This window comes from Oikopleura dioica, chromosome XSR (assembly GCF_907165135.1).
Source record: "Oikopleura dioica chromosome XSR, OKI2018_I68_1.0, whole genome shotgun sequence".
NCBI lineage: Eukaryota > Metazoa > Chordata > Appendicularia > Copelata > Oikopleuridae > Oikopleura > Oikopleura dioica.
Window position 1 is genome coordinate 6,561,276 of NC_137294.1, and position 22,209 is coordinate 6,583,484.

The 22,209-nt window shown below is 41.1% G+C and overlaps 9 protein-coding genes across 10 annotated transcripts; 4 read left to right on the forward strand and 5 right to left on the reverse strand.

The window, feature by feature from the left end:
- Positions 1–226: 226 nt before the first annotated feature.
- LOC145709019 (uncharacterized) lies at positions 227–2,263 on the forward strand. The gene is made up of 7 exons (XM_081786707.1): positions 227–236; positions 503–571; positions 1,299–1,491; positions 1,540–1,612; positions 1,673–1,911; positions 1,956–2,076; positions 2,132–2,263. Exons 1-7 carry the CDS (start codon positions 227–229, stop codon positions 2,261–2,263), a joined length of 837 nt encoding a protein of 278 aa, XP_081642833.1.
- A 139-nt stretch (positions 2,264–2,402) lies between these two features.
- Positions 2,403–5,249, reverse strand: LOC145707111 (uncharacterized). The gene is made up of 10 exons (XM_081784594.1): positions 5,036–5,249; positions 4,830–4,987; positions 4,598–4,787; positions 4,279–4,521; positions 3,718–4,238; positions 3,541–3,670; positions 3,338–3,494; positions 2,983–3,299; positions 2,690–2,942; positions 2,403–2,641 (listed from the first exon to the last, which is right to left on the reverse strand). Exons 1-10 carry the CDS (start codon positions 5,174–5,176, stop codon positions 2,517–2,519), a joined length of 2,235 nt encoding a protein of 744 aa, XP_081640720.1. The 5' UTR covers positions 5,177–5,249; the 3' UTR covers positions 2,403–2,516.
- Positions 5,250–6,088: 839 nt separating this feature from the next.
- Positions 6,089–6,740, forward strand: LOC145709699 (uncharacterized). The gene is made up of 3 exons (XM_081787401.1): positions 6,089–6,264; positions 6,349–6,566; positions 6,640–6,740. Exons 1-2 carry the CDS (start codon positions 6,136–6,138, stop codon positions 6,553–6,555), a joined length of 336 nt encoding a protein of 111 aa, XP_081643527.1. The 5' UTR covers positions 6,089–6,135; the 3' UTR covers positions 6,556–6,566; positions 6,640–6,740.
- A 607-nt stretch (positions 6,741–7,347) lies between these two features.
- Positions 7,348–9,499, forward strand: LOC145709020 (uncharacterized). Its single transcript, XM_081786708.1, has 8 exons — positions 7,348–7,360; positions 7,749–7,899; positions 7,943–8,103; positions 8,176–8,328; positions 8,373–8,849; positions 8,889–9,069; positions 9,111–9,255; positions 9,314–9,499. The coding sequence occupies exons 1-8, from the start codon at positions 7,348–7,350 to the stop codon at positions 9,497–9,499; spliced, it is 1,467 nt and encodes a 488-aa protein (XP_081642834.1).
- Positions 9,500–9,847: 348 nt separating this feature from the next.
- LOC145709021 (uncharacterized) lies at positions 9,848–11,907 on the forward strand. The gene is made up of 7 exons (XM_081786709.1): positions 9,848–10,224; positions 10,800–10,901; positions 10,947–11,026; positions 11,072–11,270; positions 11,316–11,463; positions 11,521–11,831; positions 11,896–11,907. The coding sequence occupies exons 1-7, from the start codon at positions 9,994–9,996 to the stop codon at positions 11,905–11,907; spliced, it is 1,083 nt and encodes a 360-aa protein (XP_081642835.1). The 5' UTR covers positions 9,848–9,993.
- A 422-nt stretch (positions 11,908–12,329) lies between these two features.
- Positions 12,330–13,552, reverse strand: LOC145710235 (uncharacterized). Its single transcript, XM_081787953.1, has 6 exons — positions 13,410–13,552; positions 13,204–13,367; positions 12,974–13,164; positions 12,836–12,927; positions 12,720–12,792; positions 12,330–12,679 (listed from the first exon to the last, which is right to left on the reverse strand). Exons 1-6 carry the CDS (start codon positions 13,550–13,552, stop codon positions 12,455–12,457), a joined length of 888 nt encoding a protein of 295 aa, XP_081644079.1. The 3' UTR covers positions 12,330–12,454.
- Positions 13,553–13,583: 31 nt separating this feature from the next.
- LOC145710234 (axonemal dynein light intermediate polypeptide 1-like) lies at positions 13,584–17,650 on the reverse strand. 2 transcript variants are annotated; one of them, XR_014135022.1, is made up of 10 exons: positions 17,534–17,650; positions 17,354–17,493; positions 17,222–17,294; positions 17,014–17,145; positions 16,872–16,973; positions 16,595–16,828; positions 16,320–16,419; positions 16,105–16,271; positions 14,747–16,065; positions 14,526–14,568 (listed from the first exon to the last, which is right to left on the reverse strand). XR_014135022.1 is itself a non-coding variant. In XM_081787952.1 (7 exons), exons 1-7 carry the CDS (start codon positions 14,915–14,917, stop codon positions 13,682–13,684), a joined length of 849 nt encoding a protein of 282 aa, XP_081644078.1. In that variant the 5' UTR covers positions 14,918–14,957; the 3' UTR covers positions 13,584–13,681. The 2 variants fall into 2 exon arrangements, 1 of the variants encoding a protein (XP_081644078.1); XM_081787952.1 differs by lacking the exons at positions 16,105–16,271; positions 16,320–16,419; positions 16,595–16,828; ... (3 more) ...; positions 17,354–17,493; positions 17,534–17,650 and adding exons at positions 13,584–13,738; positions 13,781–13,866; positions 13,909–14,008; positions 14,054–14,173; positions 14,214–14,315 and having other exon boundaries at positions 14,356–14,568; positions 14,747–14,957.
- Positions 17,651–17,679: 29 nt separating this feature from the next.
- LOC145709023 (nucleolar protein 14-like) lies at positions 17,680–20,526 on the reverse strand. Its single transcript, XM_081786710.1, is given in 9 exon segments — positions 17,680–17,900; positions 17,942–18,043; positions 18,091–18,166; positions 18,210–18,382; positions 18,429–18,625; positions 18,689–19,354; positions 19,427–20,114; positions 20,117–20,175; positions 20,226–20,526. Coding segments are annotated over 9 exon segments (2,415 nt in total). The 5' UTR covers positions 20,486–20,526; the 3' UTR covers positions 17,680–17,706.
- A 41-nt stretch (positions 20,527–20,567) lies between these two features.
- Positions 20,568–22,058, reverse strand: LOC145710236 (uncharacterized). The gene is made up of 4 exons (XM_081787954.1): positions 21,877–22,058; positions 21,772–21,834; positions 21,477–21,693; positions 20,568–21,432 (listed from the first exon to the last, which is right to left on the reverse strand). Exons 1-4 carry the CDS (start codon positions 22,056–22,058, stop codon positions 21,076–21,078), a joined length of 819 nt encoding a protein of 272 aa, XP_081644080.1. The 3' UTR covers positions 20,568–21,075.
- Positions 22,059–22,209: the final 151 nt, after the last annotated feature.

Genomic DNA, 22,209 nt, shown 5'->3' on the forward strand with positions numbered 1-22,209 from the left:
TTTTTGACTGTGCTTGTATCACGACGTACGTTACCTCCTCAAATCTCGCTCTTTCCCACTAAGTCAATCGCTTTCCCACACAACTCATCAAAAGAAACGTTTCAGCTAGGGACTTCCGTTTCGATCTATGCATTTAATTTTAGTGTAGGCTTCCTGCAGCAAAGGTGGTATATTTCGTACAGAATGGACGAACATCATCTATTTTTTCTAGAACGCCAACAGTAAAATGTTTTTAGGTCAGCTACTAGAACTTTTTTCTTTAGTTATAAGATTTCCGAAATGCCAGCACCCAGTTATGTGATGACATAAGCTGAAATAAGTTTCTTTCATATTTAAGCCGAATCCGAGACTTTAAAATAGCGTAAAGCTAAAAAAGTACTTGTCATTCATCATATGCAAGTGTCACACTTCCGGTTCTGAAAGCAATCCCTTCGGATCAAGTCACGGTTCAAAGCGATCATGCTTTAAAATTTACACCCTATTTAAGTGAACCTATTAACAGGGATTACCAAACGCTCAACTACAGTGCTCCGTGGACGCACATCGACTGTCGCAGGTCTTCCGGAACTGGGTCTTAAATTTTACTTGCAGATCGAATAATACTAGTTTAGCGCACTCCTTGCGTCACTTTATTCTGTTGAAGTAACTTAATAAGAATTTGCACTCTTACGGATCTATTTCAAATTTCGTTCTCTCCGATTTTGAGCATCATTTCGTCGATTTTGAGCAGTTCTTAAAAGGTGCAATAGACATGTTCTCTCGATTCTCTTAGAGAACAGTCTATTATTACCTTAAAAGAAACCCTCTAGGAATTTCGAAGTGACATACAAGTTGAAGAGAGCAGGAGTATTTATAGCTTGGTAAGAATTCTCCTGAGTAGGATTGACAAGTATAAAAAAGTTGAGAAAGTATCATGAATATCGGACTAGATCTTGACAAATTGAAATTGTGATTGAATCAACAGTCGATAGGGACACTTTTTTGTATGGCAGAACTGTAGAAAACTGAGGTATTTGCAACCACTCAGTATCCTCAAGCTCTGCCTACAAAAACAAGGAAGCTCATCAATGTCGTTCAATGACTGACTTCCTCGAATTAACGTGTCAAAAGTATTTCTAGGACATCTACAAAGCTTTAAATGATCTTCCAGCGTTTCGGAGTAGGTAAGTATAAACAAATTCTAGAAGCATATTACATTTTGATTTTCTGTGGCCACAATTTTCTATTGCAAGCTCATAAAGTTAGTTCTAAGCAAATTCATAAGTTTTGGTTCACAGAGACCTCATGAAAGCGACCAGGAGTGACGGGATCTATTTCATCAAAGCTAAATTTACTTGGAGCAGACGCTGCCCGAGCAGCAGAAGCGGCAAGGTTGCTTGAAGAAGGAAAACAAGAAAAAGTTCTTCCACCGCCGAAAATAAGATGCCAAGCCTGGAAACTTCCTGTCGTCGAGAGCAAAATCACCCTTGTTGGAAAACGAATCGCACACCAGTAGGCTTCTATGAAGAATAATTGAGCAGTTTTGATAATTTATTTCAGCTACGCTGTCGAACGACATGACATCTTTTGTCCAGCTTGCAATTGTTGCTTTGTCGATTTTCATGAGTATCAGGTAACAACGATGTAACTTACACTTATCGATATAAAAGATATCCATTAACATATTTTTCAGTCTCATTTAATCATCAAAGAAGCGGAAGAAGAAATCAAGGAAAAGATTCGTATTTTCACGGCTGAGCAAGGACACAAAGCGCGTCAGATGGAGTCGATTTTCGAACGACACGGCAAGTACGCTGAGAGCAGGAGTGCACGACGAAAAAGTCGCCTGAAGTCTGTCGACTGGTCAAACTGGTCTTATCACATGGATCAAGTACAGGCGGAAATAAATACAGAAGAAAGCGACAGTTACAGGTAAGCTATCCGCAGTCCTCTTTGTTTCCATTATTACGATGTAGAGACCCGTCCTATAAATTCGCGACTGGCGATGGTCAAACGGAAAAACGAATGTACAAGCGCGAGGCTGCTATAGAAGAATATAAGCGCATTCGAGCCTTGTTTACAGATCTGAAGGAACTGGTTCTATTTTCTTCATTGCTGCAAGAAAAGAAAAATAAAGCTGAACCCGTGAAAGCATAGAAAGTATCTTCGCGAAATGATGAACAAAAATGAACACAACGGGTACTTTGCATTGCCCTCGATCGCGAATGGCAACAAAAGAATTACTTTCACGGAGAATACCGATAGCGACACATCTGTCTACTAAAAGAAGTTCTTGCACAGGTCTGGGAGAGACCCATCGTAAAAGATTCGGGTCTTTGACCAAAATTTAACTGAGCATTTTACCTGATAATATTTATTTAATATTATTTAATAAAGTCATTCTGGACACACCATGATTCATGTTACATGAGAAGATAATTAGATGTTTATTATTGAACTTGCGACAGGATTAGTTCGTGAATGGCAGTGAGATTCGATGGTCAGGGAGTATCTATTACTAATGGACCATTAGGCGGTTAGATTGGGGCATCGTCAAGGCTGAGCTTGTTGCAACTCTTTTGAGGACGCATCATTCGGCTGGTTGAGGGTTGAGCGTGTAGAATTGCAGGGTCGTTGTATGTTGATACTGTTCGCGGATGTCCTTAGTTTATGTAAATTGATTAACCGACCTGGCTAAATTTAGACAAACCTGTAAGATTCTGTGTCGACATAGAGGTACCCTTCCCCATCTTCGCTTGTGAAGTACTGGACGATTTAGCAAAGAGACTTTTGAAAATTTTCTTTGTCACGCCCATCTTCTTGCGCGTCTGAGATGAGGGCTCCTCGCGAACAAGATTTTGCGTTGCGGAGAAGGTGACTTGAACATCGCTTCCTGGAGTTGCTTGGATAGTTCGATAGAGGCAAGAATTCTCATGCGGTTCTTGATATTTCGGTGGTTTAGGCTAATATTTAGTAGAATTTAATTGTTATAGTTGTTCTTACTTCCGTTCGAGTAAGAGGTACCCGCTTGACTCTGCGTTCAGAAGACTTTCCCAAGTTACTAGCCGCTGTAGGTTTGTGGAAAGTTTTTCCATGAAAACCTGACCGTTCTCGGTATCTTCTCGTGGAAAAACGTCCAGATTGTCTAGCTGAACTTTGGATATTTTCAGTCGCCAACTCATCAATTCGATGGTGATTTCTGTGGACCGAAAGTCGCGGGGGCATATGAACTCGGTCTAAGCCAGTAACTGATTGGGAAATTCCGACCCAATTTTGTGTCGCTTCCCGAGCAGATGTTTTTTCTTCCGGATCGTAAAAATCTTATTATAAACAACTGATAATAACTCCTAAATTGCACCTTGTTGATGGAAGTTTTTCTCCTCGATAGGGGGGCGTTGCGGCATAATCGGATGAGAGTTTCTGGCGACTGCTGGCACATCCTCGAGTCTCGTTAGCTCTTTTCGGAGCTCTTTGTAGGTTCCCGCACGAGCCCCCTTATATGGAGTCGATGAACTCTTAGCAAGAAATAATTCAAATTATTTTTTATTGTTTTCCGTTCACCTTGACCGACTCCTGACTCGGCACATGGCCTCGTTCTATTTCTTCATGAATGGTGCACTCATTGAAGGTCGAAGTCAGATTGTTCAGCTTCTCCTTTATGTCGTTGATTTGTTCTATATTCTCCATCGTTCTTCACATAGTAGATCACTTTTTAAACTTTAACGATAGGCGACGTACCTATGCAACTTTCGTTTTTGGAATTGACCACCCGGATTGGAAACGTATCCGGGGTTGTTCATCGATTTGCTCATTGCTGGCACTCTCGACTTCTTTCGTTTGATCGAACTGGCGTTCGACGCAAGCATACCAGTAGTAACGTCGTCTTGAGTTACCTGTTCCATCGTTTTGTTGATCATTTCTGTCGCCTCCGCCTGGTTCTTAGCGATCCGTAGACCATGTTTTGAGGAATCTTTTGGTGGAATAACAGGCTCGATTTCTACCTCATCCTCTGTTTCATAGTCATTGTCGTCTTCATCTTCCTGGCCTTCGGTAGCAGTGGGAGGCTCTGTAACCCACTGCGGGACGGCTTTCACTGATGCTTGGAGAACGTTCTTTTTAGCCCGGTCCAAGGTGACATCAAGCTGAATAGATTCTTGGACAGCTTCGGCGTTCATGGTTTTGATGACAAGAGACTTTTTCTCCGTAGCTTGGTTTGGCTTTGTCCTGTGCGGCGGGATATTCGCGGGAAGCAGAGAAGGCTTTTTAAATATTATTCATTGAAGCCAATTATGAACTTACATGGGGCGTTGAACCAGGTGGCAAAGAATTGTCGTTGTGAGTTGTTGCTGTATCTGGTCGGCCACTATCAACGGCGGACTGCTGCGAATTGGATCGTGTCATTCCCTGCTGATGATACATCTGTTGCTGAACGTGCACATGTGGATGCTGATGGCCATTTCCTTGCTGAATTTTCTGCTGCTGAAGACTGTCTCTTTGTTGTTGCTGAAGTTTCCTGCTCTGTTCGTACAGGTGGTTTTGCTGCTTTTTGGCGATTTTCAATATAGTGAATTTCTGACTGGTAAAAACTGATAATCTAGCGTTATTTATCAAAATCTCCCTGTTGAAGAAGGATTTCTTGCTGATGTCTCATTAATCTTTGTTGTTCTTTAAGGATCTCCTGCGATTGCGGCGAGTGGTTGAACTGAGTATACATAGAAGGGTGAATATTCGTCGCCACAGTGGAAGGCTCAATGTAGCCAGTATTTGGGCCCTGTGGACCAAGTCGAGCATTCGCGTTGTAGAGATTTCTTTAATCGAATAAGGCAATTTTACAATCGTGAAAGACCTACCTTCCAAAACCTTGCATGTTTATCAGATGGATTTGATTCTGAGACGGATCCATCATATAAACTGGATGGGTCATAAATCCTCCAGCAGCACCAAAGGGGTACATCATTTGCTGCTGCTGCATAAGTTGTTGCTGAGCGAGTAGTTGGGCGTGTTGTTGCTAGAGCGTGTTATTGATCCAATTCACTATAATTCTTTTCGAAAGTACCTGAAAAAATTGTGCCCGTGCCTGTGCAGCCTGTTCATAACAAACCGAAATTCCATTCTGGATTTCTTGCATCTGAGACTGTATATTTCTCCCCCCATAATACTGATTCTGGTTCCGGTTGCGGTTTCCATTTTGTTGCATCTTTCGGGCTAATTATCTCTTTTATCCGTTTTCTAACAATGTAAAAAATGAGTGCAGCAATATGTCACGACCGGGCAGCTCGCAAAATGCGGCCGCGAAGTCAAAATTTGGTGGAGATTAAATCTGTTTGCAAAAAATCCGTTGCAACATGGTCGCTTTTGCTGAGATCTCTTGATAACAGATTATATGTCAAGGACCGGAAAACTTCCATATAATTTCTATGATATAAACAATTTTACAATATGTGGACCTTTGGTGACCCGTCATGAACAGATCATTCATAACAGTTTTCGTCGCGATAGCTTACAATTCCGCTAGAAATTTCCGATTATCAAATAAAGTCCTCCACATTTAGAGTAGGCAGTCAGTTCAACTTTTTTCGACGTCATGACCATATCAGTTTCTCCAGCGGTTTTTTAAACCCGTCGGAGTGTCCTAATTGGCCGAGTAATGTCTTCAAATTTTTCGCCTACATTTTTATAAATTGCTTATGCCAGTTGTTAGATTAACTTGGCATTGACATCGACGAGTCAGAGAGAGAGAGAAGCATCTCCAGAGAATAGAGAAGGTACTTATATTGCTAGAGAGAAGCGAAACCACCAGTGGAACCTGAAAACGCCATCTTTCCCTTTTCAAACTTAGGGGAAATCTCCTAGGGCGAATGAGGCTTTTCGACGACATTTTTGATTCTTCGCGAAGCTGTTGACTAAGCATAAACTTGAATTTTTATTTAACAAGTGATTTTTAGAATGAACAAGACAGAAAGCAACGACCATAAAATTTTTACTTCCGGACCGTTTGCCAGCAAAGATAAAGAGTTGTTAGAGAATGCATATTCAAAGAATCCGTCACCTTCAAGGAAATGGCCAGAATAATATATATATATTATTTCCGAAGTAATTAAAATTTTACTATCATTTCTAGCTAAATAAAGAGATGAGCGCGTTCAATTAGCCACAATGTTAAACCGAAAACTTGATTCAATAAGTAGATGGTTTTCTACTCGGCGAAGAAAGGAACAAGCTGGACGGAAACCTTCTCTTGATGAGAAAACGGCTGCTCCAAAGGAAGAGAAAACAAATGCAACAGTAATCATAAGCTCCAAATTTTATAGTGCATAAACAAATATCATTATTTTTAAACAAAAAACAGATAGACGAGACTTTTTTCAGGAGATTAGCGACGACGAAGATAGCGACGAGTACGAGTACGAGTATTTCAAAACAGAGCATAAAATGGAAGACCAGTTATTCGAAGGCGGGCCAATTACTTCAACAAAATACGAATCAGGAGAACCGCGAACTTATGTAGTAGGATATGTACAAGCTGAAGAAGCTAGAATGCTTTTCTCCAACGAAATTGAAAATGAAACTGATTGATAAAAATTAAGGTAAGATGCTTCCGTTTTCGTCAAAGGTTCGCCTTTCGTTACAATCATTTGATTTTCGAGTAAACATATTAAGTATCGAGCCTTTCTCCTGACATTTCCCGGCAGCCACTTATCTGCTGTAAATATAAATTGAAATCACCAATAAAAATAAAAACTGCCATCTTGTTTGTTTTGATTGATAAAGGAGCGCGATACTATCCTCATATAAATTCTTTTTAAGAATAGGGCAAGCAGGTTATTCAAAGCAGGTCGCCCATGACATATACTTTTTGTAAAAAAGGAGAAAGTTCTGTCGCATGGCATTCTTCGCGCGACGTGACATCCCTCTTTGACCTTGGAAGTTGGAACCGTGGGAATCCTCAACCTTTTTTATTTTTGCTCAAGCCCAAACAGGATACAGAGACATATTAAAAGAACAAGAAAAATTCAAGCAAACTGCGCAGTAAAAATCATTTCGCAATCGTAATCAAATTTAATAACATGCATCAAATGCGTGGTGGCGGCACACGGGAGACCGTTTAGCAATTACTGATAACAAAGAAGACGAGAGATTGCTGCACAGGAGCAGTCCGTCTTAGTAGTTGGACATCTATTTCAGGTATGATTGGGGAAAGATTAACTCAACTTGTTGTATGAAAATCATTATTTTGGTTGTCAATTTCTTTATTACCATTTGTAACATCTTTACCCCATTTAGATAATTTTAGGAATTTCAGTGATTTCTAGCTGCTTATTACGTATTTGTTAGTTCATTTCTAATCGTTTTTCGAATGTTTAGATTATGGCGCTGGAACGTAAGCATTCCAAATATTACATGCGAAAAATGATTGTTCTGATTTTTAAGAAGTACCAACTGATGGCGTCGACCATCAGACGCAACGCCTCCTTGGCCACACCATTACAAATAGCGAAAAATTAAGATTGGTGTCTTGAAAATAATATTTTTTAATTAACCGAACTTCTTTGACTCCTATAAAGAAGTATGAGAGATTTTCACCTATCCAATGGCATCTCCTACTTTCTATCTATGTGTGAAGTACTATTCTATGCTGGCGTTGTATATGGCTTCGGATTTGTACAGTATATTCTTGAGTAGGGCCAGATATGCATAGACAATATATTTTTGAAGAAAATAGAAGTTTTCTAAACTTTGAATTCTATACTTTTCTGATCCTCTGTGAGAACTTGAAGGAGTTTTTTGGAATGAGCTATGCTTTGACCCAACAAATCCGGAACACATCGACAAATGTAATGTCAACTGTGATACTAAATGTGATAATAATACACTAAAAATCAGCTGCCCGGAAGAACTCACGAAAGTTCCTTGCCCAGAGTAAGAAAATTTTAGAAGAAATGCTTACTGATATTTTCTAAAGATCTCAGGCGGAGTTCAACTCAATATACACGTGGTTCCTTCTCAGTTCTAGTTTAACAGTGCTTATGCTCGACCCTATTCTCAACAGATTTGGCATATTTGTTTGTCGCTTTATTTGTGTTCTTTTCACGACTGGGGGGCTTGTTTGCTTGTGTCTTTACGGTAAGATTTAATTTAGAATAACTTCCATTCCTTGGGGTCCATCCTCAAGCAGACACAAGAATTTTATCATAGAGACGAATCCGTACTTGCTTTGGGGAGCATGGCAGCTGATGGGTGTGTCGGCAACAATGTACATAATCATGAATATCCGGGAACAATGTGCACTTTATCCGAATTCTTCTGGAATCACACTTGGCCTTATTAATGGTTTTTTCGATGCATCAGGTTCTTCATAAGAATACAAGTGTTCATTTGATCAACATATTTAGCTGGAGTCTTCCTTGCCTTTAAATTTATCTACGATGCAGATCTTCCTAACGTGACGGTCCCACAGATGTTTTCTTACTACACGATGGGAGTTGGTCTCATCTGGGTCAAGCTCTTCTTTTTCTGCCCTCGCTATGACGTCAAAAAAGAAGAAAACTACACTATTCTATCGGATTCGTTCGTAGGCAGCTTCTTCAAGAGCACAAAGATCGAAACGGTCGAGACTAAAGTCGAAGAAGTGAAGCCAGTAACGTGGCAAGAGTACAAAAAGTCCGTCTTCAGTCTCAACTTCCTGCTTTTCAATATTTTCTCAATCATAACCACCTTGAGAATATCGTCTATTCCTATTTGGATTCTCCCATGGCTCAAGTGGACATTTCAGGATTTCCCGGAGGACGAAGCCAGCGAATTGGTCTCTAAAAACATGGACATTTACGGAATCATGTTCTATGCGAGTATTATCATTTGTCCGATTCCTGGTAAGTTTTAACAATGGATTTTGCTTTAATATTTTTAAGGGATGATTCTGAAAGGCATAGAAAAATTTATTTGCAAAGAAAAACTTAGAGCCGAATATTACGGCTTAATTTGGTTTTCTCTTTTTACTGCCTTGTTTTGCGCCGTTCTGTCCTTTCAAATGTGCATTATTGGTTCAGAGGCTAATGCTACTTCCTTAGTCATAGAATTTTCATTTTTGAGGTAAGTGATTTTTTCTTTCTGTATGAAAAATGCTTCTAAAGGACAATTTATTTCATCTCAAGAAGCATGTATCTATTTCAACAGTTTCCAGCGGAGCATTTTGGCCTTCTTTATGGCATCTGTATTTTCATGCTGGCTGGCACTCAGTATGCGATCGAGCCTCTTTTCAAACTTATACAGGAACTGGTTTAACTCTCAAAGAATAAGCAAGCATTCTTTGGCTTCAATTAATAAACCATCAAAGGGAACTGAAGGAGAAATGGACTTTGTTCTAGTTTCATTTTCTATGGGCATCGCTTGCGCCGCCTGTATTTACCTACCAATCTACAATGTGATTGTAGCCAAGAGATTTCTGACGAAGCGCGACTCTTCTCAAAATCGTAATGACTCGATGATGTCGAAAAAAGACACTTTCGCCGATGAACTCTAGCTTATGCTAAAACTGTACCAAAATAAATTGTAGACATAAAGTGCCTTCCAAACTTTTGTTGCCAGACTCTCTTTTGTGTCGATCAGATCATTTGAACTAGGGATTTTCCTGTTTGAAAGAATCTGTGAAATCGAGAAGTAAGGATGATGGAGAAATTCTGGAGCGGCTCAGTTTGGCAAAGAAACATTCCTGTTCCTATCGATAAGGCAGGCCCGATGAGATTAGTTAGATCTTCACGTTGTCGTTTCTTCTAAGCGTAAGAGTATTTACGCGTTTTCGCCGCGGGCAACTTTTGGAACGCTGCGGGAGACTGATGAGAACTGAAGGTGCGCTGGACGAGTAAGAAGGCTCCATGTCCAGCGAGCGCTCGAACCCTTAACGCGCGGCGCAAAAATAAGTAAGGTCAAAGAAAAAAATGAATATGAAACATTTTTTGTGATCCCTTTTTTAAAGAGAATAACCGCAGTAGTAGAGGATAGAATAGAGAATCGTCAATGAAGAATAGCAGTTTAAGAATACAGTTAAAATGCATTTACACCTTCTTGCTTGGATCTGCAGTTGCCAGCTTTGACTCTATAGGTGTTCAAGCACCAGTTACATTCAAATGGACAGAAGTAGAGACTCCTGCCACTCCGAAGCCGACAGAAGCTTGGGAAAGACATGTCAACTCGCAAGGAATCACAAACTGGGAAGAGCATTTAAGATCACAAGGCATTGACCCACAAGTATGTACTTAAAAGCTCGAGATTTATTTTTTGAATTCTAATCCTGAAAGATAAAATTAATTTTTGATTAAATAATTGATCTTCTTTTTACCGTATACAGTATACTCGTTCGAGTATATTCGTTTACATGTTTTAAGGGGGTGGTGGTCGAATATTTTTGGCCACTATGCCAACATGGTTAAGAATTTGATATTCACTTTTTGAGAATTATTTTGGTCCGAATAATAGTTCGAAGAACTAAAGTTGCTACTTGTTCCGAGAGTTTCAATCAATAATCATCCATGAGAAAGATATTTCGACTGAACACCATAACTTGGCACATTTCGTGGGACTAAAACTTGCTAATAATATTAACGAAAGTATTCCCGTTGATATTCAATAAGTTATTTCCTCTGAAGCAGTCTGAGCAATAAATGGCAGCGGTTGTTTAGAAGAAGGTCGGCACACGTTTGCCCACCAAACACGTGGAAATATTTAAGCTGGGCTCATACAAAACCGCGCGGTTTAGCCACAAACATTTACATCTAATGAAAACAATTATGTTCAATCGACAGGTTTATCTATCAACCTTTAAGTCTCATCACACGCAGCAAAATTCCGAAGACCAATGGTACAATCCGATGCTAGAATGCAAACAAGGGTTGGCATTCAACGGAGATACAGCTCCCACTCCACAAGTAAAATTTCACTGCCCAATACCGGGACTGTTATTTCTGTTTTAGGGGAAAATGAGATACATGGCTACCCCTAGCTATCCCTCAAGAACTCTGGGTGTATTCAAATGCAAGTGGACAATTCAGAGGTAAAGAATAGAACTTGTCGTTTCTTGTGAATAACAATTTGCTAGGGGCGAAGGTCCTCTAATAAAGCTCATTTTCAACTCAATCGACTTCGAGTGCAACGGGCTCAACCCAAAAGTCAAATCATGGGGAACGGCGAATCACGTGCAAATTACCGACAAAGGGAACGTAAAGACAATTTATTGCGGCAAAAAACAAGAGGAATCATATTACACCAACTCTGACGAAATCGATGTTGAGATTCAGGTACAAACACGACCCTTTCAAAGAATATTAACTTGGAACTCGAAGGTCAATACTGCTGGATTCGGCAAGCGAGGATCAAGAGTCCAAATAATCTACCAAACTGTAAAAGCCAAAGGACGCCCCATTATCCGTCAACCAAATCAGCAATCCGTAAAGGCAAAAACTACACCGGCAGGAACGTCTCATAAATCTCGCTGCATTATTTTTTCAAATATATCTTTCGTCTTGTATTTTTTGTGAGACCGAATAGGACCGATCGGAGGTTTTACGCTAGCTCCCGCCCCAACGTTACCTCCGGTCATGGCTAGCAGTAACAACGTCGCTTCACGAAAACCGCTAGTCAATCAAAACTCGGGAACCTGGAATCGTGCCGCAATCGTCCCCTCTACTAATCAAATTCATCCGAATCAACAGCCAAATCAACCACCGGGGAGTGTTCACTTCATTCCCAAAAACCATAACAACGGTGCTTTTTACCCGCAGCTAAATACCAACCAATACATCAACTATGCGGATTATCATACAACAACCCCGCTTCCGGGCGGCAACGCGAAAGGATCGGTTCAAAAAATTATAAAAATGAAGATGAATAACCACTTTCTAATTTGATTCTCTTAAAATTCAGGGCATGTATTGAACTAAAAATAGTTGCCGCTACTTCAACTGAAGCATCCGAAATAACGAAAGGAGGTTTGGGTATCGCCATCGGTGGAATAATCGTACTGCTGGTGATAGGAGCAGTCTTGTTGGCAATTCGAAAAGTAAAACAGAAGGTTGAGGAATGGCGAAGACCAAAAGAACACTCGCCTGTGGGCACTGTGCCTAACGTAGTCACTTTTGTCAACGAGCTCGTCGATGAGAGCAATAAAAAGACGGTCTCTCAAGAACCACTTCGCAGTAAAACTTCTGAGCAATGAATCTCTTCAATATTGAGCTGTACATTTAACGAACAAATTTCGCAAAAAGCTGATAAATTTGTAACTGTATAATAAATAACTGAATAAAATTCAAACTAAAACAAGAAGGAATTTTCGTTCATCGCATAAGAAATTCGTACGATTCTTACTATTTGGACTTAGTTTATTCAGTACAGTGGAATTGGCAGTGTAACTGATTTTACATTGGCTTTCGTCAGATAAATTTGAACTTCATGAAAAGATTTCTAATTCAGATTTGAATGATATTCAGAACTTTTTTGCTTTTTTTGCTGGTTTTTCGCTCTCTCCGTTGTTATCTGTTAATTTCGGAAGAGTATCACGGTTGGGGCGATCGTTTAATTCAAGATTTTTTGCTGTCAACTCTTCCCCGACCTCACTTTCGTCGAGCTCGTAGTCGGACTCGCTATTCGGACTCAAATCGTGCTGGCTATAATTTTGCTTGAGCGTTTTTTTCAAGTCGAAGACAAAATACTGAAGCAACGTTAGCTTTTAATCGTATTGGTGCTCCTACATTAACTGGGTTACTCCAGATTTCGTCTCTGAGAATACCAGCTATCTCGTCGTTTTCTTCCTCTGTATAAGTACTAGTTCGAAATAATTCTTAATATTCAGTTTTATATCTCTTACGTGAGCCAGCCGAAGAAGTAATCGTCATATTCACCTTCATCTTCGATTTCAGGAGATACATTTTTGTCTTTTCTTTTCAGAATATTCATCCCCTTCAAAGCGTTATTACTAAAGAATTTATTCATAAAAACAACTTACCGGCTTCCAGGTGATCGTGACAGGATAATTCCGAAGTTTATTCCGTTCTTTATCCCAAAGTGTTCTCTTTTCCATCACTTTTTCTTCGAAGTATGGATTGTCTTCCCACAAAAGTTTTATTGTGAACCCTTTAGTTTGGTCCATTTCCTCCATAATTTCGATTTCAGACAAATAGGAAAGCACCTTTTCGGCTGAAGTTCAGGTAACAAGTGATCTAACCATTGCCATACTTTTGTGAGTAAAATATGAAAATAGTCTGGGATGGTTGACCATGGTGTCTGGCCAGAAACTCATGCCAGTCTCTTGATCATACTCTCGGATGGCTTCTGTGCGCTGGGCATAAAGGGGCTGCCGTAGTTTGTTGTATTTTGAATCGATTTCGACTATTTTTTCACTTAAAATGTGCCCTAGAAATGCAGCTGCTTCAAAAACCTACCTTGCTTGTGCATCTATGCCCTTAATTTCCTCACAAATCCTCACTAAGTTGTCAAATGCAACGACAGTGGGGAAGTCGTCATTTTTAGCGCGCTTTGCAGGCGGCTCGCCGCTCATATCTATGCCTCTCTTCTTAGTTATCATCAAAAATTACAAAAACAACAATTCGGGTAAGTAAATTATAAAAATATATATTGAAATGATATCAAAAGTAAACTCTCTATACGGGCATTTGCAGGGAATTATAGAAACAGTGCACAGTCGGTGAAATCATTACTTCTTTGCCTGGACAATTCCTTCGAGTTTCTGCTTCAGCTGTTGGTTGTTTCGCTAGCGACGTGTTAATATCACATATTTGTATCAGAATATTACCTTAAGGAACTGGACTTCCTCCGCTTGTTTTTTCTTGAGTGCCTCTCGCTCGGCCTCCTCCTTCCGCTGGACAGCCTCGATTTTAGCTACGAAAAGATTCCTGAAAATGCGTAGGTGATTGAAAATACCTTTAAGATCGGCGGATTCTTTCTCGAGTTGCGCAAGCTCGCCCTGCAAACTGCTCACCAAGTTGCTCGTCTCGATCTCGCTCTTTTTCGCGTAAAGAGCCTGAAATAGGCGTTAGACATTCAGAACTGAATGAGTTTCTGTCACCTTTCTGCAGCCAAAACCGATGGATGATTCGTAAATGGTTTGATATGCTTGGAGAGTCATGTTGATTTCGTCCCGAACTCGAAGAAGAAGAAGACCTCGCTCGGCACAGTTGATTGTTACCTGAACAAATAACTGAAAATGAAAGGAGATCGATAATTACCTGTCTGATAATCTCGTCAAATGCTTGTTTATAGAGTTCTCGGCGAATTGGGCAGATTCCAGTTTCTCGGGCCTCTCGAAGCTCAAGTTTTCTGTCCAATTGCTTGAAAATATTAGCTGCTGATCAAATATGAAAGTCTTACTTCTGCAAGTCGCTGAACGTCGAGTCTGGTAGCAGGCGTTGAAGAGACCTTCTGGAGCCACTTTTGCCCGTCTTTCTCAAAAACAACAGGTGGCAAGATCTTAGGAAGAATATCCTCTGGTTTTTGCTGATCGATGGGGTCGACACGGCCCCATGGCTGCAGATTCTTCAAGGGAACGGGCTTGGCGCGCTGGTCATGCTTTGGTGGGAGAGGCTAAACCATCAAGATATACTTATATCACAATAATTTCAATGCTCAGACTTTGCGTTAAGAAAAGCTGCAATAATAACTTGGCGGTAATAAAGTAATAGGGCCCAGAGTTCGGAATTTCAAGAGAATCGGAAAGAAAGCAAGTTACAGATGGACCCTTTAATATTTTCCAGTGAATTACCTTGAGGAGCTCGTCTAAGTTGATATCGGTGGTTTTGGAGATGAGGATGGGCGAGTCATATTTCAACAGAGAACTTTGTGGCGTAATCATTTTGGTCTGCGCCATAAACTGTCTTAATATAAAAATCCCTACTAACTGATCACCATTAAGGAACAATTTAAGCATCAACATTTGTTCTAGAAAATCATGATTCGCGAAAATCAACTTTCGAAGAAAATGATTAGTGTCAAAAGAGTCAACGCTGGTGAAGTTCCGGAACGAGTTCGGAGAAGGGTGTTTGCATTTTCAATGAGTTTATTTAGAATTGAATTGGAACATATTTGAAGTCATAAGGAACTGGTAGGTACGAAAAAGGAAGAAATAACCCACTACAAAGTTAAAAATGTAACCCTTCAAATTGGCAGTTTTTGACCTCTTTGAATAGCTCAAAATACACACACACCAGAATCAAAACACTCCTAATCAACTTTCATACGAATGCAACCAAAGAAGCGATAGGGCTTGAAAACAGTAGAGATTATATCGTATAGGTTTTTAAGCGACTCAGAGCTGGAGTAAACGACTTGATAGGATAAGTTTGATGAATACGTCCAGATATTCTTATTTCGTCGTCGCGGAAAACTGCTCTCTGCTCGCTTCGGATGACTTCTGGGCATTTGATAAAGGCGAAGTTTATTTTCTTTCATCGAGTCCACATTTTCGGGCAAAAAAATAGCGCAAATAAAATTCCTAGAAACCAAAAACTAGATGCGACTAATCTAAGAGTGGACCCTTCCCGGAGACTGGCTCTCGCTAGGACAGACTTCAGGAATGCGCTCGTCGTTTATGAAAATGGCTTCTACTCGGACAGTTTGGCGCACGTTGCCGACGTGCGCGGTCATCAGTTGACCGACTCGAATGTTCCGAAGCTTCGGTTTCTTTGAGATTGAGAAGATGGCGCACTCTGCGACGAAGTGAAGAGAAACTTCGGGCACATTATGAACAAGATGTAGGCCCTTGCGGAGAACGAGTTTTTCTTTGCAACGCAGTTTAACAGTGGCGAGGTGTCCAGCACCAAGCCGTTGCTTCGTCACATTGTTTTGTTTGATCGAGAGCACAGAGCAAGAATGGAAACGACCTCGATCATCTGGACCGATCTTAAGTTCGTCGCCTTTCAAAATGATTCCCGATTGAAGTCGCCCTTCAACAACGAAGTAATCAGTTTCATTATTGTGGAAGTCTTCGTGCTGGTAGTAACGCGACACGAGGAATTCGCAATCTTTGCCGCATTGATAGTCTTCTGCTCTAGTTGGAAGGAGGTAGATGAATTTTCGAAGAAGCTAAAAAATGAAAAGGTGTTATTCAAGCAGTTGAAGAACCTCGAGGCCTGCACCAGTGACAGACGAGGTAGTGAAAATGGGCACTAGTTTTGTGTTTTCAGAGATAGCGTTCGCCAAATTTGACGATTTTGAGGTGGAGTCGGCGAGAACGGGCACATAATTGAATGGTAGCTCGGATAAAAATTCTTCGATTTTTGAGATTTGTGCTGAAAATTAAATGCGTTAATTTTAAACTGTGCCTATAAAGTCACTACCTGAAACCCCTTCAGGTGCCACAAGGTCGATTTTTGTGACAACAACTATCACCGGTAAGGCAAGGGCGTAAGCTGCGTAAAGTTGCTCAGCTGTTGTTCCCTGAATGACTATGATTATATTTCAACGGATTCTGGAGCAGTCTCTAAGTTCCAAAAGCAAACAGAAACGAGAGGCGCAGTTTCCATCAATAAGTCCGCGCAGGCAAACAATGGAACGAGACAAGGAACAAAACGTTATTGTCGACATAAATGTTTCTGATTGATAGAAAACTTACCTGGATGCCTTTGTTGGCGGAAACTATGAGAATCACGTAGCCGGGCTTACTAGAGGTTAGCCCGTAAAGCGTCGTCTTCATATATTTCGAGTCGCCCGCCAGGTCCCATATTTCGAAGTTTTTAGCTGCAGATGACTGATCTTCGGTGATGTTTCCGTTTTGGTCAAACATTAGCAAGTCAATGGATATGGAACTAGTCCGCCCACTTTCCATCTCATGTGGATGCCGGAACATCTTGAAAGATAATCTAATGCTTCAGTTTTTTAAGAGAGCAAACCTGAAGCCGGCTACGGCCACGTCCGTTGTCAAGCTCGTCGTTTACGAGAACGCCAACCAAAGTACTCTTGCCAGCGTCTACGTTCCCTAGAACAGCAATTCGCTTTTGAGTTGTTAGACATTATAGAAACAAAAATAAGCACCTGGTCCATGTTCGTCGAGTCTTCATTCGTTTGTCGAACTAGAAGTTCCATCACAAACTTGTCTTTTGAAATTTCACGCTTTCGGATGACAGTAGTTTCTGCTGAAAGCTGCTTAGCCATAGAATTGAGAGTCTGAGCGACGATATCAAATAGTTTTACAAGAAATACAATGAAGAGACGGTTATTTATCGAAAAGGTGATACCGCTCCTTTAAGGTCTCGTTAAGTTGATTCTTTCCCAAGCCGAAGAAAGAGCCGTCATCGTTTACACCAATAATGTATCTCATTTTAGATGTTGACCTGGTAGAAAGCTACAGCTTCAGCAAGGTTCAGTATCATTCCTGCATTCGCCATTGCCTTCAGTAAGCCGAAATTGCATTTGCGTTGCCAAATGAGTCAGTCTTTCGGGCTTTACTGATGTTAACTGGCGTTTGTATTCGACGGGGCCGTAGTATTCTTCGGGAGGCAAAGAGGAAACGTTCTAAAAATTAGTCAGTCCACGTTAAAAAAACGCTGGTTACTTCTCCAAGCTCACAGTGCTCATCGCCAGGCTTCGGCGAGCTGTCTGTGTTTGTCCCAAACAAGCCCAATATGTCAACCATTTAGATCCTCTTTCATAAAAATCCGCTACGATATCTAAATTGAGATCAAAAATTAACACAGGATGTTAAAACCGAAATGTACAGTAGCGTGGTTACAGTTTCGGGAAAAGATTGAATTTTTTCTTTGAAAAGGCTTTCGTTTCTCCTTCTTGATTCGCCAGGGAACCCAATAATGCCTTTGTCTTTCGCTTTCTTTGATCGTCGAGGGCCTTCTGCTTTCGAAGCTTTTGCTCCGCAAGGTATCTGCTGTCGTCTTTCAATTTCTTCAGTGTCGATTTCTTTTCCTCTGAAAAGGGTGTTAGCGCGCTTTCAACCCAATAAACATACTCTTTAGCTGATCTGCCAGTCTCTTCACAGATTTCGCCTTTCGTGAGACAGACGCGCGAGCATCTCCGTCAAAGTCGATCTTTGGATCGTACATTTTTATTCCTAAAATTCAGACAGGTCAATTATCAGCGAGATATACCAGTATTTACCGGTTACTTTCTTCTTTTTACATAAATAAGTTTTTGTAGTCTTGCAGGCATTTTCGATTGCCTCGTTGACTTCGTTCTAAAATATGCTTCTTTCTTAGCATGTCAATTATTCGACGAACCTTTTCTTCGTCGTCCAAAGGCAATTCCTCCACGAGTTGTTTAAATGGGCTGAAGATCTCCTGGCTGGAGACAACCTTTCGAATAGAAGCAGCCCTTGTTACTAATCTGACGGCAGTTTTTATGATTGAAGTGTGTGTCGGAGTCGAAACATCAAGAACTTTCGATTCGTCTTCTGAAGACATTCGATTTAACTCGATCTACATGGACTAGTCTTTTACCCTCTGCGATGGAAAATTTCAAGTTAGACAAACGAAAGCTGGGGAGGATACGCTTGCTTCTCTCGTCAGAGAACAGCGTCAGATTCAAAACAGACTCGAGATAGATCACCACTTCCGGAATGAAACGGTTACTCAGCCTAATTGATTTCAAAAGCAATCCGCAAAGATATAATCCAAGGGCAATATCATTGATGTTTCTTGTTCATGGTTTAGAATAGTTCGACTTCATTAATTTAGACCTTAAATTAATAGACCATTTCCTTGCTCTGATTTTGCTCAGCATTCTTATCGCGACCATTTGAAGAGGGAGGGTTATGGGGTGGGAAAAGTCGGAAACACTGTAGAGAGTGAAAGCTAGCCGGAGGAGACGGACAAACTCAATCGAGACAGGCTTATCGGCAAATTCTCGGACAATCTGGAGTACGCTTCCACCGCAGGCCTTGCACTTCTCGGAAATATCAAATAAAATGGGCATCACAGATTCTCCATTTTCGTCAAACACTTCCTTCTTCATTATTCTAAGCACAGTGTATTGGAAAAGCGACAACAAACGAGCCTGTCGTTCAGCTTCATTTCCAGATATCGTCGATGCTGCTAGCTGTTTCAGAAGTTTGATGCGTCCCGCGTTGTTGTACGTCATTAAATTCTTCCGGAAATTTTTGTCTGAGGAGAGCATTTCCGTTGACTTGTCAATCGCGTCAAGAAGGGTCGGTAGTTTCTCCTTCTCCGATTCCTCCTTTTCTTCGGCGATTTCGTCAATATTTACTTTAGTCTGCTCCGCTTGTTCTTCATTCTCACTCTCTTCTTCTTGTTCATCATCTTCCTCATCCATATTTTCGTCGCCGCTTTCTTCCCCACTTTCTTCAAATTCCTCCTCGTCGTCTTCTTCGTCCATTTCTTCATCTGATTCCGTCTTTCGAATGTTTCTTTCGCGAGGATATATTATATATCATATATATTTTATGAAATCCTAAATTTTTTAAAAGTCAAATCCTCTCCTGAGCGCTTCCGAGAGTTCCTCTCTATGATTAATGAGCTCGCCCGTCTCCATTGAATACGCGATAGGCTCAACTTCTTTCCGCTCTTCCGTCTTCTGGTGAATCGTTTCTACACTTTCGAAGTTATTCTCGATGAGTGTGTCTTCTTCGTCGTCTTCCATTCGCGCCTTTGCCGCGGTAATACGTTCCAATCGTTCTTTATTCGCCGCTTCGAGAACCTCCGCTTGCGACTTCGCCCTTTGACCAGGCTGTATTTTTCCTTCGAAGGTCATCTCCCTCATCAACCGCTGGAATGAGTCTTTTCCCAACTCTTTCTTGTCTTCGTATTTATCATCGTTCGTCCGCGTCATTTTACTCGTCAATTTGAGGATGCTCGAATAGCTTGAGTCCAATTTCTCAAAGTCGTTTTGCTGCGCTTCTTTCTGCTGCTGTCTTTCGAACTTGTGCTTTTTGGATTTTGCGATAACGTCGAGCATGATCTCTTTGTGATCCCTTTTCTTGTCGAATACGCCGCCCCCAAATAGCGCTTCCGTCTGCTGTTCCGTCAAGTTTCCAGCGTCGGCTGGATCTTCGTCGTCGGATTGGATCGGACTCTCCATCCGCTCCATGTCCGTAATGCTTTTTCCCCGATGAGTCAGCATAACGTCCTGCTCGAGATCATTACCACTGTGGAATAAGTCCGATTTCACTCGTCTTTTGCTTCTTTTGCGAATTTCTCCACCTCCAATGCTTCTTCTGACATATTTTGTCTAAAGTAAATAACGCGCATGACTACAATGAATCGCCAGTATGGGCTTACTTGGCACTGAGACGAGCATCAACGAAGTTATTCCGCTTCAGTCGATTTCTAAATTCTTTGCCGAGAGTATCATCCCGCATCTTTTTTGCTTTGGATCTACTCTGGTTCGGCGCAGACTTCTGAAACCTTCGCACCTTAGTATTCAGCGTGTCATTTTTTGTCTTGATCACTTTGACCTCGAACGGGTTCGACTTTTTGGGCTTTGCTGCTGAGTTGAACCCTGTAGTGGTCTTTTTTCCTTTCGATTTCGACTTCGCCATTTTTTCTTAATTATTCCTGTAAGTTGCGTCTACGCCTGCACTTCCAATAAAAACAAAGGAAACTTTTAAATGTGAGGTTTATTATTAATAGACAAACAATTGGTCTTGCATCATTTCTAGAGGGGCAGTCAGGATTCATCAAAAGGGAGCCTCGCAAATATCATGAAGCAAAATGATTTTGAAAAGGAACAAGTGTTCGCATTACAGTATTGGAAAAACTCGAGCTTTCCAAAATCAGGTCTCTACTTCATAAGTATTATGTCGAAAGGCTCAAGCAAAAGCAAATATGATCAGTCAGGAAAAAGCGGGGGATGTTAACGAAGTAGTGAAGTGAACAACGAGATAGTTGAAGCGCAAGAATAGGTTTGAAGAGATTCGCCACTCGCGAATCTGGAATACTAAAAACTAGGCACTTAAATTTTTTGCGGGTAATAATATTTCTATTGGGGAGGGTTAGGGTTTATTATCAATTATTGCAGCTGGCAATGGTGCAATAATTGATTCTCTATCCATTATGAAGGGCATCTGTATCTCAGAGTTTAGGGATGTACGTTATTACTTTTTTTTATAACTGATGATAGAACTCTTTCCTAATAGGGACGATATCCAAAGCCCCATCGTTTTCCGCGCTTGCCGCTGGTGGATCCTTTGAAGAAGTAAGTATTTCCGCGCCGCGCGCCACCGACATTGGGCGCTCGTGTTCCACGGTTAAAGCCACGGTTTCCTTCATTGGGTTTGCGTGACTTGAATCTCTTCGGGTATCGCGAGTTCAGAGGCGTGTAATTTGGATTTCCAACAAGATCGGGTTGGAGTCCTTTCTTTCGATACTCAAAGTTTTCTGGAGGATCATCTCCGGGTTGTGCATTTTTGCCAAGGCCATTCTTGTCCGTTTTGAGGAAAAGATGTCCATCTGCTGTCATCCAGCTACCAATACATTCGTGTCCGTTCTGAAAAATAATATCATCATGATTTTGACGATTTTGCTGCATACCTGAGTATCAAAGCTGAAATAGTGCCGATACTTCAGCCCAAGAAAATCTGTTCTGTTGGTTCCTTGGTTGTAAAAGCCAACGATCGGACTTTCATCAGCCATTTCTGCCACATCATTGAGATCTTTCTCTTCGTCAAAATGATCTTGGCGTCCGGGGAAGCACCGATCGTGATAGTACTCATCAACTTCCAGCAAGTATTTCTCGCGGTGAGCATATCTTTATAAAGGCTATCTAAAGGTGATATAAAAAGAGAGAAGACTTTTTAATTGTGAAAAAGTAATAGAGAGTCCGTTCCTTTCGCCTTCATACTTGGCGCGATGAGCATATTCGGGGCGGTGGTTATTATTGTTCCGATCTCTAAAATTTAGCGTCATTGTTGAAAATATTCTTTGGTCATACCGTCGTGGATAGTTCTCCTCGTTCCGCTCAGCTCGGAATGGCGTAGATCGAGCAGAAGAGTAGGCTGGTCCTTCTTCTATGCCGGAATCACTGTGTTGCGCCAGCACATTGACGCCTCTTCGCGGCATCGTCGGCGGATTGTTGCCAGCAGGCTGCTCGTCATCGACAAAGACGATTCGCATTCTTAATAGGAATCTCTGTTAGAAATGAAGCTCTGGCTGGCGAAGGACGGGCATAAGAATGGCTGGTATGGGCGCACAGGTCCGTTTTTATCTCCAATACGAATGTTCTTGAATTCGCGCGACCAACAAATAACAGTCAAGATCATTAGTA